This window comes from Marmota monax, unplaced genomic scaffold (genome assembly GCF_021218885.2).
Source record: "Marmota monax isolate L192 unplaced genomic scaffold, Marmota_monax_Labrador192_F-V1.1 WCK01_AAM20220418_F8-fsc00021, whole genome shotgun sequence".
In the NCBI taxonomy this organism is placed as follows: domain Eukaryota; kingdom Metazoa; phylum Chordata; class Mammalia; order Rodentia; family Sciuridae; genus Marmota; species Marmota monax.
Window position 1 is genome coordinate 11,281,592 of NW_026695228.1, and position 18,332 is coordinate 11,299,923.

The window sequence follows — 18,332 nt, forward strand, 5'->3', positions numbered from 1 at the left end:
ATGTCCTTGAAGGGGCTGCCTACACTGGCAAGGCCTTGGCTGGGACTGAGGCCTGTAGCCTAAGGTTAAGGGTAGGTTGTGCCTTAGGAGTTTCTGGAAGGCACTATTTCCAGCACCTCCTGCACCCCACAATCAGTGGGAAAGCAGGGGAGGTGTGGCCTGAGGTATGAGAGAACCGACTTCTCTGCAAGGGCTGGAATGGCCTCTCCCACGATGGGTATCAGATTCCCTGGGGAGGGCTGTGCCGGGCAGCCAGCCCAAATTCAGAGATGGAGGTGGAGAGAGCAGAGATACCTAGAGGGAGCTGTGGCCACCTTCCCCATCTCCCGCAGTGACCTGGATCTCACAGAACCTAACCCACCACTCCCAGCCTTAGTTCTATTTCCTTCTAAAGTTTGCTTCAGTGTCCTGGCCCAAGAGGAGCCCATCTGGGCTCCAGAGAAGGAAATCACAGTATATTCCACCTCTCAGCCTAGCTCTGAGGTCTAGGTCTAGGTCTCCATTCCCCTACTTTCTCAGGCCACTGGTACCCAGGAGGTGAGTCTGCCAGGCCATGGGGAGAGGGTTGGCTCCCAGACAACTCAGTCAATATTTGTGGACTGACTAACTGATTAAGTTTGAATGCCCAGCCCTCTGAGTACTGAGTGGTCGGGTGTGTCCTGCAGGGCGGGAGCTGGGATTGAGTTACAGTGGGGGAGGTGGGGCAGTGGGCAGAGCCTGGCCCCTTGCCAGACTAGCACTGCCCACAGGCAGGGAGAAGGTGGGAGCATTTCCAGCAGGTAGGCCTGGGCAGAGGGGCACCGACCGGGTGGAGAGGGGTTGCTGCTAGCCCAGGTGGAGGGCATGGAGTCCCAGAGCAGAGGCCAGCAGAACTGAGGGAGCGGCCACCAGCCCAGCAGGTGAGATCACCCAGGGGGCAGGGCGACTGTGGCCAGGCAGTCCAGTGGGAGGAAAGCGGCAGATTCTGTGGGTGAGTGGGGTCTCTGACACCCATAATCGGTTTGCCTAAGACCCCTCCCCTCCCCCTGGCCAGGCTCCCCTGTCCTCCCCCAGCAAGCAGTGCCCCTCCCCCTTCCTGGAACTTGAAGTCACCCCTGAGTCTGGAAGGAAGGACGCACCTGGGGGAGAGAAAAGGGCACTGGTGGAGGGAGGGGCGCCTGGAGGGAGAAAGGGGAAGTCAGGGAAAGGAGGGGGCACTGTGAGGGAGAAGGGAGAGTCTGGAGGAGGAAGGGAGTGGGGGTGGGTGACCCAGGGCAGAGAAGAGGAGGCCAGCAGGGAGGGGCTGGGGGCAGAGGGCACCTTGGGAAAGGAGGAAAGGCCCTGAGTAGAGGGGCACCCCAGGAAGAGAAGGGAGCTTCCTGGAAAGAGGAGAGGACATGGGGGTGGAGGGGGGGGGTCCCAACCACAGGATGTGGTAGAAAGGAGTCGTACAGGGAGAGGTAAAATACACGAGTGGGGGTCTTGTGGGACTGGGGACCTTGCCCTGGGGAGGGAGCCGTCCCCTGAGGAGAAAGAGACAGCCTGGATGAAAGAAGAGGGTATTGGGGAGAGAGGGAACTCCCCACTTTTTAAGCATCCCTTCCTCCTATCTCCCCCAGAAACCAGTTGAAAGATGGTGAACACTGGTGACCTGGGTTGGGGCCTCAGCCCTGGCAGCCTGAGAGTCTGGCTCCCCCGGCTAAACTCCACATTGGGCATCCTCCCAGCCACCCTGGGGGTAATGCTGCCCCCTGCCCCCGTGAAACCAGCCGAGTCCCAATCTTCTGGCTGCTTGTCTATCTTTCCTGTCTCACATGTAGCCTTTCTGTCCTCCAAGGCTGCCACACTATTAGGAGAACTACATCCCGTAGGTCCTGGACTTCTGCTTACTGCTTGCTTAGGTCCCTGGTCACTGACACTGATCACTATTTCTGCCTGTCACTCAGAGTCCTGCTGCAGGTCACCATTGCACGTAACTATGTACAATAGTGTCACATTTTCAGTTGCTCAAAATCACCATTTCATGGCCATCGTGTCTGTCTGTCACACATGTCATTGTCACACCAACAGGCCATCACCTACAACAGTTCTAGATGACAGGTTAGGGACTTCTAGGGACAGTTAGATGTACAGGTGACTCTCTTCTGCATCCACGTTCACTCAGTCACAACTAGCAACACACTTCATTCATTTACCTCCCATCTGCTGGGCACCTGCTGGGATTCTGTGGTACATAAGAGGACAAGCCCCTGCCTTCAGGAATCTTCGGCTCCTGTGTGGGAGGCCAAAGCCAACATCATGCATGGTTTCCATGGGGTGCTAGGAGGGGCTGCATGTGTGATGAACACAGCTCTAACCTCCTGGCTGACTGCTAACTGACTCAGCCCTGGGCAATCCCCATCTCCCTTCCCACGACCACCTTACACAGTGCACTGTGAGCACACCAGGGCCTGAGTGGCCCTCGGGGGCCCTGGACACCACAGCAGAGTAAGAGCCGCTCTGCCAGTAGCTCTGTGCCTCTGATTCTACAACTCTGTGTTTCTCCTCTGCCCTCGCTCACCTCGCTCTGCCAGGGAGGAGTGCAGGGGCCAGAGTAGCAGAGTCACTATCACACCAGGGGCCCAAGGGAGAGACTCAGAAAGAAGTGATTGGGTGTCTATTCAGCAAAGCAGCAGCAAGGAGGGAAAGCTGCAGCTGGCAGGGTTTAAGTTAAATGCACAAAGACTTCCGTGCAGGAAAGAATGACCAAACCTCACACACACATTTCTGAAGGAGTTGTGCAGGGGAGCCCCAGGGGTCGATGGCAATCTGCTGAGATGTAAGAAAATCAACAGAACAGAGAGCCTGCCTTCCTCCAATACCTCATGTTTGTCTCCCTCCTCTGCACACTCAGAACCATAGAGTCCAAACCTAAGTGACCCAGGTCAGTTTGCAGAGTCTCTGTGTTAGAGGTCAGCCCAGTTTCAAGAATCTGTCAAGAGTGCTTATGCCTCATTTGACCAATGCTCAGGCCAGCTGACCTTGTCACTTGCTGCACTCTGTCACAGTCCTCAGAGACAGTTCTTGTGTGCACTCTGTCTTGGATTTATAGAACTTTGTCTCTCTGCAGAGCCTGGTTTTGCCCAAAGCCTCTGTTTTCAGACTCCGGGGCTCTTTCAACAGTGGGTCCCAGTTTCCCTGGGCATTAGATTTGCTTTCCCTGCAGAAGCTTTTGTGCATGCTCAGCTCATCCCTGTCTGCAGAACTTGTCTGGTGCCTTTGTCTGGGACACATTTTTCTACATAAAGACACTGCCCCTGTTTGCAAAGCTTTGTCTGTTCAAGCAGCACCTGTCCCCCTTAGCAGAAACAGTTCCTTCCACGTGAGTGTCTCTACCTCAGACTGTGTCCCTAATGACAGGAGCTCTTTCTATCTCGGGCCTGGGTTCTCTCTGTGGTCTATGGGTAGCATCTTTGGCATTTGTCAGGACTTGTGCCTGTTTGCCCAGCCTATCTGAATTTCCCTGGGTAGAAACTGTCTTCTTGTAGGATTTTTTCTGATGAAGTTTACCCTGCTGGGGGGTGGGAGGGCTCTGTCTGTCTGGGAGCATAAGTGTCTTTCTGCAAAGCACACCCCTATCTTCAGAGCCTTTATCTGCAAAACTCTATTCCTATTTCCATGTGTACCTGTTAGAGACCCTTTCCCTATTTACAGAACATTTACCTGTCTCAAAACTGATCTTCTTCTGTAAAGCCCAACCCATTTGCAGGGCACAGGGCTTAGGGCCCTCCACAGAACCCAGCCCTGCTTCAGTCTTGCCTACATGTGGAGAAGATGTGCTGGCACACAAAGTTGACTCCTGCCACTCCTTCGGCAGCTCCTCCTTCTCTGGAGGAACCACCACTGTTTATAGAACCTGTCTGTCTGAAGACCCTGTGTTGGCTTGTAAAATCTCTTATCTGCAAATCACGTCTCTGGATTTTCTGTTTACAGGGCCTGAGTCTTTTTTCAGAGCCTGATCTCTTTTTAGAGCTCATGATTATTTTCCTGGCCTATTCCCATCTCCCTGTAAGTAGGAATTGAGTCTGTTTGCAGAGGCTACCCTGCATACAGAGCACGCTCATGCCAAACAGAGCCTGCCTCCATCTGCGAGGCCTTTCTCTGGCCAAAAATGGGACACCTGTTTGCAGAGCCTTGCCCATCTATGAACTTGTCCATGTCTGCAGAGTCTGTCCTTTATACAAAGAGTCCCTGTCTTGAGGCTTGTCCCCATGCACGTTGGCAGAGCCTTTCCCAGTTTGCAAAGCTCCCACATGCCTGCAACACCCATAACTGTTTGTAAAGCCTTTGTCAGTGTTCACAGTCATTGCTGGTTTGCGCAGCCTGTCTCAATTGTCCTGGGATGTGCCTGTGTCTGCTGCACAGGCCGTCCTTGCACACACACACACCATCATTTCCATCAAGAGAACCGGAGACTTTGCAACCCTTTCTTCAGTCTGAGGAAACTGTACCTGCTTGCAAAGCCTTCACCTGTTTGCAAGCCTTTTTCTGTCCTCAGAGCCTGTCACCGTGTAGGTCCCTGCTGTTGGCATAGCCTGATCCTAACTTTGCCTGGAAAACCTGTGTCTATTTGTAGCTCGATTGTGTGTGCGGAGCCTGTCTTTGTCTACAGGATTGAGTTCTATTTCAAGAGCCTGTCCCTGTTGGCCGTCTGTCCCCGCCTGTTGAATCTGTTCCTACTGGCAGAGCTTTTGCCTGATTGTAGAACCTACCATTCTCTGCAGCAAGTGCCCCAGAAAGCAGATCCTGCATCTGTCTGCATAGTCTGTTTCTAACTCCCTATTTGCAGCGGTTGCTGGCTTCAAAGCCTGCCCCTGCCCAGAGAGCTCAGCCCTGTTCTAAGAGCACACCCAGGTCTCTGTTTGCAAAGTCTCCGTATCTGGTCTACAGTGCCTGTCCTGGTTTTCTGATGCCTGTGTGTTTACAGAGCCCTCCTAATGAAAGTCACACTTCATGACGAAGGTGCTTTGGAGAGCTGTAGGTGGGAAGAATTCTTGTTTGGAGCCCGGAGAACAGGTGGCCAGAAGGTGGACCTACCACTTGAGAACTCTGGCTCTTGTTCCCTGTGTCCTCTCTCTTTTCTGCTTGGTTTAGGATGAACAATAACAAGGGCCTCCCAGCCATCGACAGCCACAGAGACCTCCACATATGGATCATCGAGGTAAGGGGTCTAACACATGGCACAGATGGTGACATGGAAGGTGTGGGGTTTCAGAAACCAGGCTCCTCCCGCCCCCAACCCAGAGCTCTCTCCCCTACACAGGAGGTGGAGTTTGTAGGTGGAGGGAGGTCTCTGAGTGGTCACATGGCACCTTTTTCTCCCAGAACCTAAAGATGGTGCCAGTACCTGAGAAGGCTTACGGGAACTTCTTTGAGAAACACTGCTATATCATCCTCCATGTGAGTCACATGGGGATTGTGTTTGGGACAGAGGGTGACATGGCCCAGCACTGGAGACTCCAAGGTGCAGACACCATCTCTGCCCTAGAAAGAGGCAAGCTGAGAGCCCCAGAATCACCTCCCCCAAGGGGGGGCTGCTGCCCTGATCCCTCTTAGCCCCTGCTGCCCCTTCACGATCTGTCCATAGAGCATCTGCCCACCATCTCCTCCACGGCCCTCAGTACACCCTTTACCTAAGTTTTCCACCTGGGCCTTGATGCCTGGACTCCTCCCTGCTCCTGCTCCTCTGCCTGCCCACCCCCACATTCACAAACACATGGACCCTAGGTCCCCCAGAGCAAAAAGGCCACACAGGAAGCATCCAGCGACCTGCACTACTGGATCGGGAAGGAGGCAAGCACAGAGGCTCAGGGCGCTGCAAGCACCTTTGTGCAGCACCTGCAAGAGGAGCTGGGGGACCGGACAGTGCAACATCGGGAAGTGCAGGGCCATGAGTCCGAGTGTTTCCACAGCTACTTCCATCCGGGAGTCATGTGAGTGCAGGGCAGAGTAGGGAGGAACTGGGACTGGGAGCCCCGCTGGTGAATCCAATGTTCAGGCTGCCTTGGGATGACTACCCCCATTTGCTAAATGGAATGTGTGTGTGCATGTGTGTATGTGTACGTGCATTTGTGTGTGTGAGAGAGAGTGTGTGTATGAGAGAGAGAGCACACTTTGTTGAGATACGACCCACATACCATACCATGCACCCATTTCAATATGCCATTCAGTGATTTTCACAGGCTTGTCCAACCAGCACCATGAGCAGTTTGAGAACATTTTTATCACCCTTACAACAAGAGGTCCTTCATAACAGGCTTTTTTCAATTAGCATGCTGTTTTCAAGGTTCATCCATGTTGTATCAGGCATTATTAATAATTTATTTTTGTTACCAAATGCTATTGCATTGTTTGAATATGCCATATTTTATTTATTCACTTAATGGACATTTGGGCTGTTTCCACCATGATCATTTGTATACAAGTTTTTGTGTGGACAAATGTTTTTATTTCTCTGGGGTATATACCTAGGAGTAGACACCAACATTGTTTTGAGTTTTCTTCTATGTTGCTGTGCTGGTAGAAATGTCTTTTGGGGGGTGCTGGGGTTGTGACTCAGTGGTAGAGTGCTGGCCTAGCATGAGTGAGGCACTGGGTTTGAGCCTCAGCATCCCATAAAAATAAAGAAATAAAATAAAGTATTATGTCCATCTACAACTAAATATATATATATATATATATATATATATATATATATATATATATACACACACACACACATATATACACATATATGTGTATACATATATATGTAAAGAAATGTCTTTTGCTATAAATTACTTTAATGTTTTTTAAATTAATAATTGTAATATATTTAGGTTGAACATAGGAACTTGTCAATATCTGACCATGTCTGCTTCATACAGTTGGGCCTACTGTTCATGTAGTATATACATGAACACATGCACACAAGTATACATGCATATGCAGAAACACATACAACCCCCTGTGCATGTCCACCTGTAGATGGGCACACCCCCCATGTGTAAATAGTCATGTCCTCCTGAACATATCTATGTCGTTACCCATTTCCACGTACTCCCATCCAGACTTACATGGGTAAATAGATATACACTGAACCTCCAAATGAATACACATATACATAGATGCACACATGACCACATCTCTACACATGGATAAAACACACATTCATGCCTCAAGTTTACTCTAACATGCACGGAACAGGCACATGACATCCCCTATGCACATGTGCATGTGCTCACTTTTTCACTCATTCCTACACATGGCAGTGTGCATTTCTAAGTGAGACCCGTTCCCTTCTCAGCTACAGGAAGGGGGGCCTAGCCTCTGACGTCAAGCATGTGGAGACCAACATGTACAACATCCAGCGACTGCTGCACATCAAAGCGAGGAAGCACGTGTCTGCCACCGAGGTGAGGGTCACCAGGAATGCACTTGACCTCTGGACTCAGCTTGGACTGAGTATACTGAAGTATAAGGAAGTGTGGAAGTTGGCAGAGAATGTGGGGGTGGAGATAAGCTGTCAGCATTCCCAGAGGCCTGTCTCGAATAAGAAGAGAAGGCAGAGCCAGTCTTCCAGCCCCACCTCTGCCACGGCTCCCTGGACCCTCTTCCTCACCTGTCTCATGGACGTGTTAGGAATTTGGGCAGGTGAGGCAGATAACATGGTGCATCTGGTCCTTGTAAGCAGCACAATGGGAGGTGGCACATTTGTGAAGGAGTGCAGAGTCTCAGGCTCTCTCACATACACTATACTGTCACTGTCACCCACAGGCACCCACACTGTCTCTCCTTACACCCTCAGAGATACTCTAGTCCATATGATATTCATGTGCAAATCAGCACAGAGAACCCCTTGCTTCCAGATGTCAAGAAATTTAAGGAAGATACTGATCTTGTTAGATCAAGTTATTATACTGCCATCAGGCCGGAATGTGGTGTAGTGATCACTCAGGAGTACAATGTCAACAGTGTGAACCAAGGTCCTTCAGTCTGCATAGTATGTGGCAGCCCTCCACAGGCTCTGCACTGTCACCCACAGATCCAGTGACCATACATCCCTGGTCATGCTGGGACACCATACAGTATTAAGTTTCACTATTATCCTGGCATAATTATTTAGAGTGCCCTCTTTTATCCTCAAAAGTGTTTCCATTTGGATGATAACTATCCATAGATACACACTGTCCCCACACAAGCACATGTGCACTGTCACCATGAGCACACAAACTTGTTCATATTTGATATACTCCCACACATGTACACACAGATAAATGCATACATCCTACCTGTATACACATGTGCAGCTTTAAACATACTTTGAATGAAAAGTGTCATGCTTAGTCATGTTCGCCCTGTGGATATAGCATTGTCTACAAGCACGCATGCTTAGAGATGTACACAGACACAGAGAGCTGCCCTCCAGGTCACTTTTGATTACATAGATTCATGCCTGCACATCGTGATAGGTGGTATTACAGTCACAGGGCTTCATGTGTCTAAGTGACACACTCTAGCTATGCTCCCTTCTGGCTGGGTGCTGCTGGTATGACATACTTTTTTTCCCTCCCTGTTCCTCCTGACCCTGGCAGGTGGAGCTGTCTTGGAACAGCTTTAATAAAGGAGACATCTTCCTGCTGGACCTGGGCATGGTGATGATACAGTGGAATGGGTCCAAGACCAGCATTTCTGAGAAGTCTCGGGTCAGTGTCTGCCCTTGGAACTGGGGGTGCAGGGCTTGGTCCTACAGGTTTCTATCCTCTGTCTACCCCAAGAAGTAGGCTGAACTCTCCACCTCAATCTGAGAAGCACCTACTAGGCACAAGCTGAGTTCAGCCCCTGCACTGGTGATAGCCCCCCAGATGCCAGAGGGAGGAGACAACAGCTTTCCCTTCCCTCCATCCCTGCCTCTGGGAGCTGAGCAGTGACAGGAAATATCTGAGCTGGGCTGCCAGAATGAGGGCACACCTGGGAAGCCTGACTGCCATTTCCTCTCCACAGGGCCTGGTTCTGACCTGCAGCATCCGGGACAGGGAACGTGGTGGTCGTGCACAGATTGGCATAGTGGATGACGGAGTTGAAGTCACTGACCCCACGCATATCATGGAGGCTGTGCTGGGTTGCAGAGTGGGCAATCTGCCTGCAGCCATGCCCACCAAGAGTATTAACCAGCTGCAGAAGGCCAATGTCCGCCTCTACCAGTGAGCAGAATTGAGGGAGGACAGGGTGGGCAGAACAGTCCAGGACTGGTTGTCCAGCATTACTACAATAGCACAGCAACTCTAGAAAGCCCTCCAGTAAAAGCAGATGGATTTCTGGGACCTGGCATGTGGGACCTTGGGTCTATCCTATACTCTCAAATGATGTGTGGCAACCCTACTGGGAAACCTTTGTGCAGATGAGGGAATGAGGCCCCATGAAGGTCAAGGAGCTGTGTAAGGCTCTACCGCAAGGCCACAACTCCCTCCAGCACCCATGCCTTTAGTAGAAGTTCTAAACAGGGGTAGGGTAAAGCCAGGCCAAGGAGGGACTGGGCTGCCCATAACCTGGATGCCTGTCCCCCAGTGTCTATGAAAAAGGCAAGGACTTGGTGATACAGGAATTGGCAACCCGCCCCCTAACCCAGGACCTGCTGCAGGAGGAGGTGAGGAAAGCCCCCAGCCCCTTGATTCATCTCTACTCCACAAGTCCAGCTGTCTGGACCACCTACTGACCAGACCTGTCCTGGCTCCTAGGATTGCTACATCCTGGACCAGGGTGGCTTTAAGATCTACTTATGGCAGGGACATATGTCCAACGTCGAGGAGAAAAAGGCTGCCTTCAGCAGGGCTGTGGTGAGGCCCTGGGTCCCTGTCTGAGAGACACAGCACAGCTCTGGGGTCTGATTAGGGAGGGGACCGGCCCTGAAATCTGGCAGGGGGTTCCCCTTCCTGGGGATCTAAGGGAGGGGGAACTTTGAAAAGGCAAAAGCAGCTCAGCTCTGAGAGCATTAATTAGCAAGTCTGTGACCCATTTAACAAGCCGACACTGTCATATTTCCCAACGAGTTGGGAAATATCCACATCCTGGGGTCCCAAAGGAGAGGAAACCCTAACCTGGAGCCAGAAAGTGGATGCACCCTACCCTGATTGATTTCATATATATATATATATATATATATATATATATATATATATATGTAATATATATAATATTATATGTAATATATATATATAATATATCTAATAATATATATGTAATATATATATATAGTCTGGGAGCCTTCTGCACTGGGTGTCCCCTCCTTTCTGGGGTGGGGGGTAGAAGTGGTTTGGCCTGGGTCTGCATGAATTGTCATGGCCAGCTCTTCTCTAGGCTGGGACTTGGGGACCTCTGTCTGCCCACAGGGACCTCAGAGAAGTCGGTAATGACAGTGTCGGCTTGTTAAATGGGTCACAAACTTGTTAATTAACGCGTCTCTGAGCTGAGCTGCTGTTGCCGCTGTAGTGGGGGGCGGCCCCCGGGAGGTGGAGCGCAATGGAAGCCCGAAGCCCGCAGCCCGCAGGCCTGACCGAGTCCCCGCCCCAGGGCTTTATCCAGGCCAAGGGCTACCCGACCTACACCAACGTGGAGGTGGTGAACGACGGCGCCGAGTCCGCGGCGTTCAAGCAGCTCTTCCGGACGTGGACTCACGAGCTGGGCAGGAAAAAGCTGGACCGCACAGGTGCGCAGGGGAGACGGGGCTGGAGGGGCGGGGCCTGCCGGGAGGGGGCGGGGCCTGGCAGGAACAGGTGGTTCGACGTGAGGGGAGAGACGGAGCGGGCGTGGCCTGAGGGGTGCTGGACAGAACTCAGCACTAAGAGTGAAGGGGCGTGGCCGGAGCGTCAGGACTGGCCAGGGAGGGCCCTGGAGTCTAGGAGGGACCGGGAAGAGTGGGCGGGGCCGGGCTGGTGGAGGCTGGGACCTGAGCCGAAAGCTCCGTTGACATCCCCTGTCTCATCTTCAGGTAGATCCACTCAGGTAAAGCTGGACGTGGGCAAGCTGCACAGCCAGCCAGAGCTAGCGGCCCAGCTCAGGATGGTGGACGACGGCTCTGGGAAGGTGGAGGTGAGGGGCCTTGATTTAACTGACTATGCTTTGCCCACTGGTAAACCATACAGGTGCTATCTAAGGTGACCCTAGGACACCCGGATGCACATCCACACACAACTGGGGACAACCAGTAACACGTGCACATACACAAACACTGCCTGACAGCTGACTGATGCAGTCAAGCCTAATCATACATAGTTATATGTTTGACAAGCCCATACATATGACAATACAGACAAAGGTACTCATACTTTGTAATTGCGTCATCATAGTTTGCACAAGTGCAAATAAGAAATTGCATGACTCTGTATCACACGTGACGGCAGTCACACAATGGTCAACACCAACACAGATGCACAGCCACACATAATCTATCTCAGCCCCCTATACTCAGCCCCCTACACAGTCATCAACTGTGAACCACTCACTGGTCTCAGACCAGTGTGCTAGGAGCCACAGGTGTTGAAGGCCACTTCCAGGCTCCATGCAGCACACGACTGCACATTGATCTGCTGGCTGACCCTCGAGGCCTTGGTATCCTTTGGGCCTCCATTGTTAAATCTATAAAGTGAGGGCAGAAATTGGTCCCATCTGGTCCCAAGGCTGATGTGGGGATGCTGTGAGATTACAGAAACAGGACCACTGGTGAGGGGTCCTAGTTCTTGAGGAAGGTTGAGGTCAGAGGAATACAAGATGCCTCCTACATTTGCCCTAATAGAGATGGGCAGAGGAAGTGAGTGGTGGGAGACAAAGAGAGGAGGAGGAGAAGCACCAAGAGGGGAAGATGGGATGCGGGGTGGGTAAGGAGACTGGGAAAGGCAGGGAGTGGGGAGGAGACTGCGAGAGGAGGAAGAGATGGGTGCAGGACGAGTAGGGAGAGTTGGGGGTTCAGGGCAAGGAAAAAGTAGGTGGGGAAAAGGGGTGCACTGTGAGAGACAGAGGGGGCCGCAGGGAGAGAGCAAGGCAGGGAAGCCCGTAGGTAGGCAAGGGAGCGAGGGAAGGAGACCCAGGCTCCAAGCACAGGGAGAGGAGGCAGTGGGCAGCAGGCAGAGAGGCCTGAGATGGGAGGCCTGGTTGCCAGGTAAGTGCCACTCTTGGGTGGTGTGAGGCCCAGATGAGCATCTTCTGCAAAAGGCAGGGTTCTGGAAAAGTTCCCCCAGAGAAGCTTTTGGGCTTTGTGTGGGTAAAGGATGCCCAGACGTTGTTTCCTGGCCTGTAGAGTCAAAGTGAAGTAGGTGCTGGGATCCCCAATTTGCAGGTGGGAAAATCTAAAGCTTTGAGGGCCTCACTGCTAACCACTCAGAACTGCAATTTGACCAGGGTCTGTCTACCTGGCTCCAAAGGGTGGCTACTTGGAGGAACACTCACAAATGTGAGGAAGTGTTTTCCTCTCAGATTTCGAGCAGGCTTTGTTGTTGTTGTTGTTGTTTTAATGACACTTGAAAGCCAAAAGGGCATGTTCCCTAATGTTTCGAGGCCTGACTTCTGCTGACCTGGCCTGAACAGTGTCTGTGTGAGGTCCTGTCTGCCCCTGACCAGGGCTGTGGCTGGAGGGGCTAGGACTTGGGGTGAGGGTGGGGCAGGGTGGTCCATGTCACATCTTTTGTAGTCCTTGCCACTCGTTTACTTAGGTACCACATGCAAACTCAGTCTTGGCTGAGAGCAGATCAGCTCAGGTGTGATGGGTTCCAGGGGTTCATGGGGGAAAAGGGTCACCTGTAGATTCAGCACAGAGCGTGGGGAGGGTGCAGAGCTGGGGTGAGCTCCTTACCTACACAAGATGAGGAATGAAAGAGAGCTTTCTGGGTAGGTGTGGATAGGCAGGCTGGTTCAGGTAGAGGAGCTACCTTTGCCCACTGGTTCCCTTCTCCTCAGATGTGGTGCATCCAGGACTCAGGCAGGCAGCCCGTGGATTCCAAGCATCATGGACAGTTGTGCTCAAGCAACTGCTACCTCATCCTCTACACATACCAGAAACTGGGCCGCATCCAGTACATCTTGTACTTATGGCAGGTGCACCGGCTGGAGGCGGGTGGTGCACACCTTAAAGTCTAAGAACTAGAGCCAGAGAAGGAAATGTGAGAGCTGCCTTGGGCCATCACTGTCTCCCCAAACCCCACAGGGCCACCAGGCCACAGCAGAAGAGACCAAAGCCCTGCACTCTAATGCTGAGGAGCTGGACCACCTGTACCAGGGAGCTCTGGTGCAGGAGCATGTGACAATGGGCAGTGAGCCTCCCCACTTCCTTGCCATCTTCCAAGGCCAGCTGGTGATCTTCCAGGTAGGGCCCACCCTGCTGCTGCAGGGGCAGCTTCCCCAGGCCTCGACATGGCCGTAGCCCTTGCATGAACTTGCTAAACACCTCTTCAGGTCTGGGGTCCAGCATTCCAGCACGTGGTTTCCTGGTGCTTGTCCAAGGCCCAGGAATCCCAAGGGGGACCCCCACTCGAGTTTCTTCCCCTAGTCCCACAGATAAGCATGGAGCAGGAACACAGGCAAGGAAACTGAGTCAAAAGGGACCCAGTGATGTCATACCCGGGTAGAACTGCTCCCCATGTGCCGCTGCAGCCGGACTGCGGCACCCATGTTCCACCTTCAAGGCCTGGGCATTGTGCCCTGACCCTGCAGAGAAGGGTGAGGGGTCCATTTACAAAGGGCTTGCTTTCCTGTCCTAGACTGATGGATCCCCACACTCCACATTCAGAGGGTCCAGAAGACAGTGTTGGCCTGAGTCTTGAGGCAGTTTGTCCCTACTGGGACAGAGAGGCAACGCCCCCCCCCAGCCCCTGCCTCAGCCTGAGACCTAGCACTCTTCTAGGGGAGCACTGGGCACCACGGGAAGGGGCAGCCAGCCTCTGTCCCCAGGCTCTTCCATGTGCAAGGCACTGACGGCTACGACACCAGGACCATGGAGGTGCCAGCCCGAGCCCCGTCCCTCAACTCCAGTGAGGTCTTCTTGCTAGTCACAGCTGGTGTCTGCTACCTCTGGTTCGGGAAGGTACCTATAGGACTGACTGCTTGACTCGTGCCTGGGGACAGGCCCAAAATAGGCCAATGAGGGGTGAGGTTAGGGGTGAGGGTGAAGAGCCACAGCACTCCTGATGGAACTTGGAGGAAGTCACAGAGCAACACGTGGATGTGCAAATCCATGGGTTGGAGCCAGACCTGGCCCAGGGTCCCTCCCCTCCTTCCTGCCATAAGCAGAAGACATAGCCCATCCCAAGTCTCTTGGGAAAAGGGGAAGGCCTACTCTGGTTTGCTGGAGTTTTCTATGAACTTCAGCCTGAACCATGAATCACCCCCAAGCCTGGGAATCCCCATTCATACTCTGGATGCAGAGGGGGATCCAGAACATGTGACCCTGATCAGCCGGAAAAACTGAGTCTTAGAGGGGAAAGAAGGGAGATAGATTCCTTGCTCACACATGCCCTGCCATCAGCTTGGGTCTCCTGTGGCTCAGGCCCAACTTCCCACAGGCCGGGTGAGTGGGAGGTAGGACTGGAGGCCAAGGCCTGCCCCCTGTGGGGCTTGACCCAGCTTTATGCTTGCCAGGGCTGTAACGGTGACCAGCGTGAGATGGCACGGACAGTGGTCACTGTCATTTCCGGGAATGACAAGGAAACGGTGCTAGAGGGTCAGGAGCCTCCCCACTTCTGGGAGGCCCTGGGGGGCCGGGCGCCCTACCCCAGCAGCAAGAGGTAACGGGATTGGGAGGAGAGTGTTCTTATCCCAAGGAGGAATTGAAGCCCATAGGGGGTGGGTGACTAATCAAGGGTCACACAGAGAGCTAGAGAGATGACTAGGACTGAGGACTCTCAAATCTACCCCCCAGAGGCTCAGGAACAAAGCTCACCCTTCATTCGCCAGGCCTGGGTAACTGGGATCAGAAGATTCCAGGAGCGTAGGGGAAGTGGTGCCCTCTGCTGGCCTAATCCTCTCCCTGCAGTGTCACTGTCCTGGGCAAAGGCACTGTTCCTCAACATTCCCCTTCTGGCCCCCCCTGGGTAATTGAATGAGGTATATGTTGGAGGAAAGGGCAGAGTTAGACCTTAAGGGGAAAGGTGGCTAAGTTCCAGGCCTTGCTGGTGTGACTGTGGGGCTTTGTTTTTGCACCACACCTGCTGAGTCTCCTGGGCTCAGTACGATCATCCCCTCACCCAGCCCAGCCTAGCTTCCCTTCCCGGACCCAGGGCCTGAGGCCACTCCACCCAGGATGAGCCTAGGGGACTCTCCCTTCCCAGAGGGGGTGCTGTCAAACCCTTCCCAGTGTCCATTCCAGGGAAATTCATGGGACAGCTGGTGTCACAGCTGGCTGGGGACAGATAGATCACCTAGTCTGCGATCTCCATGGACAGAAAGGAATGTTGCAGCCCAGGGAAGAGCAGGGTGCTCCTGGAGAGAATTATGGGGTGGGTGAAGCCAAGAGGAAGGCCCAGTCTCCTACCCCAGAGAAGTTGCCTCCTGGCCCTGGGGTGGGTGCTGTGTGCTGAGGGTGGGCAGGGCCCAGGCTGCAGAGGTACAGCACCTCTGTGCCCCATGCTTCGTGCTGGCCAGGCTCCCGGAAGAGGCCGCCAGCTTCCAGCCACGACTGTTTGAGTGCTCCAGCCAGAAAGGCTGCCTGGTCCTCTCAGAAGTGGTGTTCTTCGGTCAAGGGGATCTGGACAAGTATGACATCATGTTGCTGGACACCTGGCAGGAGGTAAGCGGCCACTCCTGCCTGGCTGGAGTGTGAATGCGGGTGTGTCTGTATTTGTTTAACTGGGTATGACTCCACATAAGCTGTGAATGAGTGACTAAGACATTAATGGTGCAATCATGTGGCTGTCTGTGTCACTGTGTGAAAGTACTGAGTCTTCTATGGGTCTCGTCTGACCGGGACCATGTGTGTAGTTGTGTGTAACCCTGAGTATCTTATGATGCTGTGCGTAGCTCCAACTGATGGCACACCTTGGCTGGACCTGTCAGGGTGGAGTGAGTAACTGTCAGTGGATGGACTGACCACAGGCGTGTGGGGTGATTCTGTGTGACTATTGCACTTGGACATGCGGTTGGGTGGGAGACTGATGTGTCAGTGACTGTGGGGTCAAGTAACTGACTAGAACTGGCCAGACCTTGGGGTCTCTACCATGAGACTCATGTACGTGTGTGTGTGTGTGTGTGTGTGCATGCTCATTTGCCTACATATATATGTGGCAGATAGAAAGGAACCACAGGATCAGAGGTGGGTGTGAGCAACCGAGTGACTCTGTGTGTCTGTGCCACTGTGTTTCTGTGTGACTTTCCAAAGTGGTGTAAGTGGCTGATCATGTGTGACTGTCACACCATGTGTTGGACAACAGAGCATGGCAATATATGTGGCTGTGATTTGCTGTCGGGCTGGATGACAAGGGAGGCTTGTGTGCCTTTGTATCACTGTGCCTGTGGTAGGCCACGTCTGTGGCAGCATGTGGGTTGGGGCAAGACTGTGGGCATGCACCTCAGAAAAAAACGAGCCCTTTCAGCAGCTGCGCCGAACCTGGCCAGCCCCAGCTCTCCGACATGATTTCCTCCCACCCACCCCTTGCTGGTTCTGCTTGCTGTTCCTGCAACATGCCAGGCGCATGGTCACTTCAGGGCCTTTGCACTGGTGGCTTCTTCTTCATTGTCTCCTCAGACATACATGTGACTTGCTCCCTCATAAAAAAAAAAAGTCAGGGATTTTTATCTATTTTTTAAATTTTTGACTCCCCAGTGCCTGGCATACAGTGGGTGCTTAATAAATATCTGTAGGATGAATGCATGAATGCATGCGGACCTTCTTGTGTTCACTGTTGTGTGGGTGGCAGCGTGCTGGGTGTGTCCGGTTGGCCAGGGCTGTGTGGGTGGGGTTCTGAGGTCATCAGATAGGCAGAAAGCCGGGAGGAGGTGTGTGGCTCCAGGTAGCCCCTCCACATGTCCCAGACCAGGCCCCCTCTGTGGCCCAGATATTCCTGTGGCTTGGTGCTGCCGCCAGTGAGCGGAAGGACGCGGTGGCCTGGGGCCAGGAGTACCTGAGGACCCATCCAGCAGGGAGAAGCCTGGCCACGCCCATCGTGCTGGTCAAGCAAGGCCACGAGCCGCCCACTTTCACAGGATGGTTCTCCACTTGGGACCCCTACATGTGGTCGGTGAGTGAGGCCCCAAACCCCTAGCCCCATCCTCATTTGGGGGGAGCGGGACCTCCCTGAGCAAACTGAAGGAGGAGGTGCTGGTCTAGCTGGGGACCTCCAACACGTGTGAGGGAGATCTGACCGTGTTCTCACTGGCCTTATCCCAGGGGTGCCCCTTCATCCTGCCCAGCCCTAATAATTGACCTCATTCTTGCCCCCAGAACAACCAGTCCTATGAGGAGGTGGTGAAGAGTGGGGTCTCCCACTTGGGAACAGAATCTGCCATCTCTGGGATCACAGCAGTGAGTACTGGGAACCCTACCGTGGCATTGCCCACAGTGGTGTAGGCTTGGATAGCACAATCCAGAGTGGGCAGGGGCCTGGTAGGTGGCCAGGGTTGCAGCTGGGGGCAAAAGGCAAGTGGGTTCAATGTCGCCTCCCCGAGGAGTGCTTATTTCCAATCTTCCCCAGCGTGAGTTCCCCTCTCTGGACAGGAAATCAACAATTTCCAGCTATCCCAGTGGCCAGGCGAGAGCAGAGCAGGTCCTCCAGACCTGCCAGCCATCAAAGACACCCAGGACATCTCAGAGATGGAGTTGGGGCCCAGGGTAGGCGGCAGAAGTGCCAGCACCAGCATCAGCACCAGCAACAGCAGCAGCAGTGTCAGCTTGGTCGACAGTGGGAGCCTGCCCCCTGAACGGCTGAGGTACCAGGCCGTTGAGGACCTTCCACAGGGTGTGGACCCCACCCGCAAGGAGGTGGGTGACCACTTACTGCCCCACACCTAATGCTGTGCTGGAGGAGCCCAGGACACCATCAGCCCATTGTGCAGGGCTGGGAGGCATGTCCCAGATGGGTGGCAGTGCCCTGATGACATCTCTAGGTAGGACAGGACTCTGGGCTCTCATGACAACCTCCCCTACATCCCTCCCCCAGTTCTATCTCTCAGACGCTGACTTCCAAGACATCTTTGGGAAATCCAAGAAGGAGTTCTACGGCATGGCCAAGTGGAAGCAGCAGCAGGAGAAAAAGAAGCTGGGCTTCTTCTGAGTCCGGGGGGCTCTGCTCACACCCCCAGGCCCCCTCACCTTTGCCAATAAAAGGCAGTGGTGTGCACCAGGTGTGGTATGTGTG

General features: G+C 53.3%; 1 protein-coding gene across 3 annotated transcripts; it reads left to right on the top strand.

The window, feature by feature from the left end:
* Nucleotides 1–729: 729 nt before the first annotated feature.
* Vill (villin like) lies at nucleotides 730–18,314 on the top strand. 3 transcript variants are annotated; one of them, XM_046436954.1, is made up of 20 exons: nucleotides 730–779; nucleotides 5,113–5,179; nucleotides 5,344–5,418; nucleotides 5,746–5,951; nucleotides 7,304–7,412; nucleotides 8,592–8,702; nucleotides 9,001–9,200; nucleotides 9,565–9,643; nucleotides 9,735–9,833; nucleotides 10,486–10,702; nucleotides 10,985–11,085; nucleotides 12,946–13,083; nucleotides 13,193–13,351; nucleotides 13,889–14,068; nucleotides 14,623–14,768; nucleotides 15,625–15,769; nucleotides 17,034–17,216; nucleotides 17,420–17,500; nucleotides 17,693–17,956; nucleotides 18,135–18,314. In XM_046436954.1, exons 2-20 carry the CDS (start codon nucleotides 5,114–5,116, stop codon nucleotides 18,246–18,248), a joined length of 2,673 nt encoding a protein of 890 aa, XP_046292910.1. In that variant the 5' UTR covers nucleotides 730–779; nucleotide 5,113; the 3' UTR covers nucleotides 18,249–18,314. The 3 variants fall into 3 exon arrangements, with proteins under 3 accessions (XP_046292910.1, XP_046292909.1, XP_046292913.1); XM_046436953.2 differs by having other exon boundaries at nucleotides 763–899; XM_046436957.2 differs by lacking the exon at nucleotides 730–779 and having other exon boundaries at nucleotides 1,462–5,179; nucleotides 10,567–10,702.
* The last annotated feature ends 18 nt before the right edge of the window (nucleotides 18,315–18,332 follow it).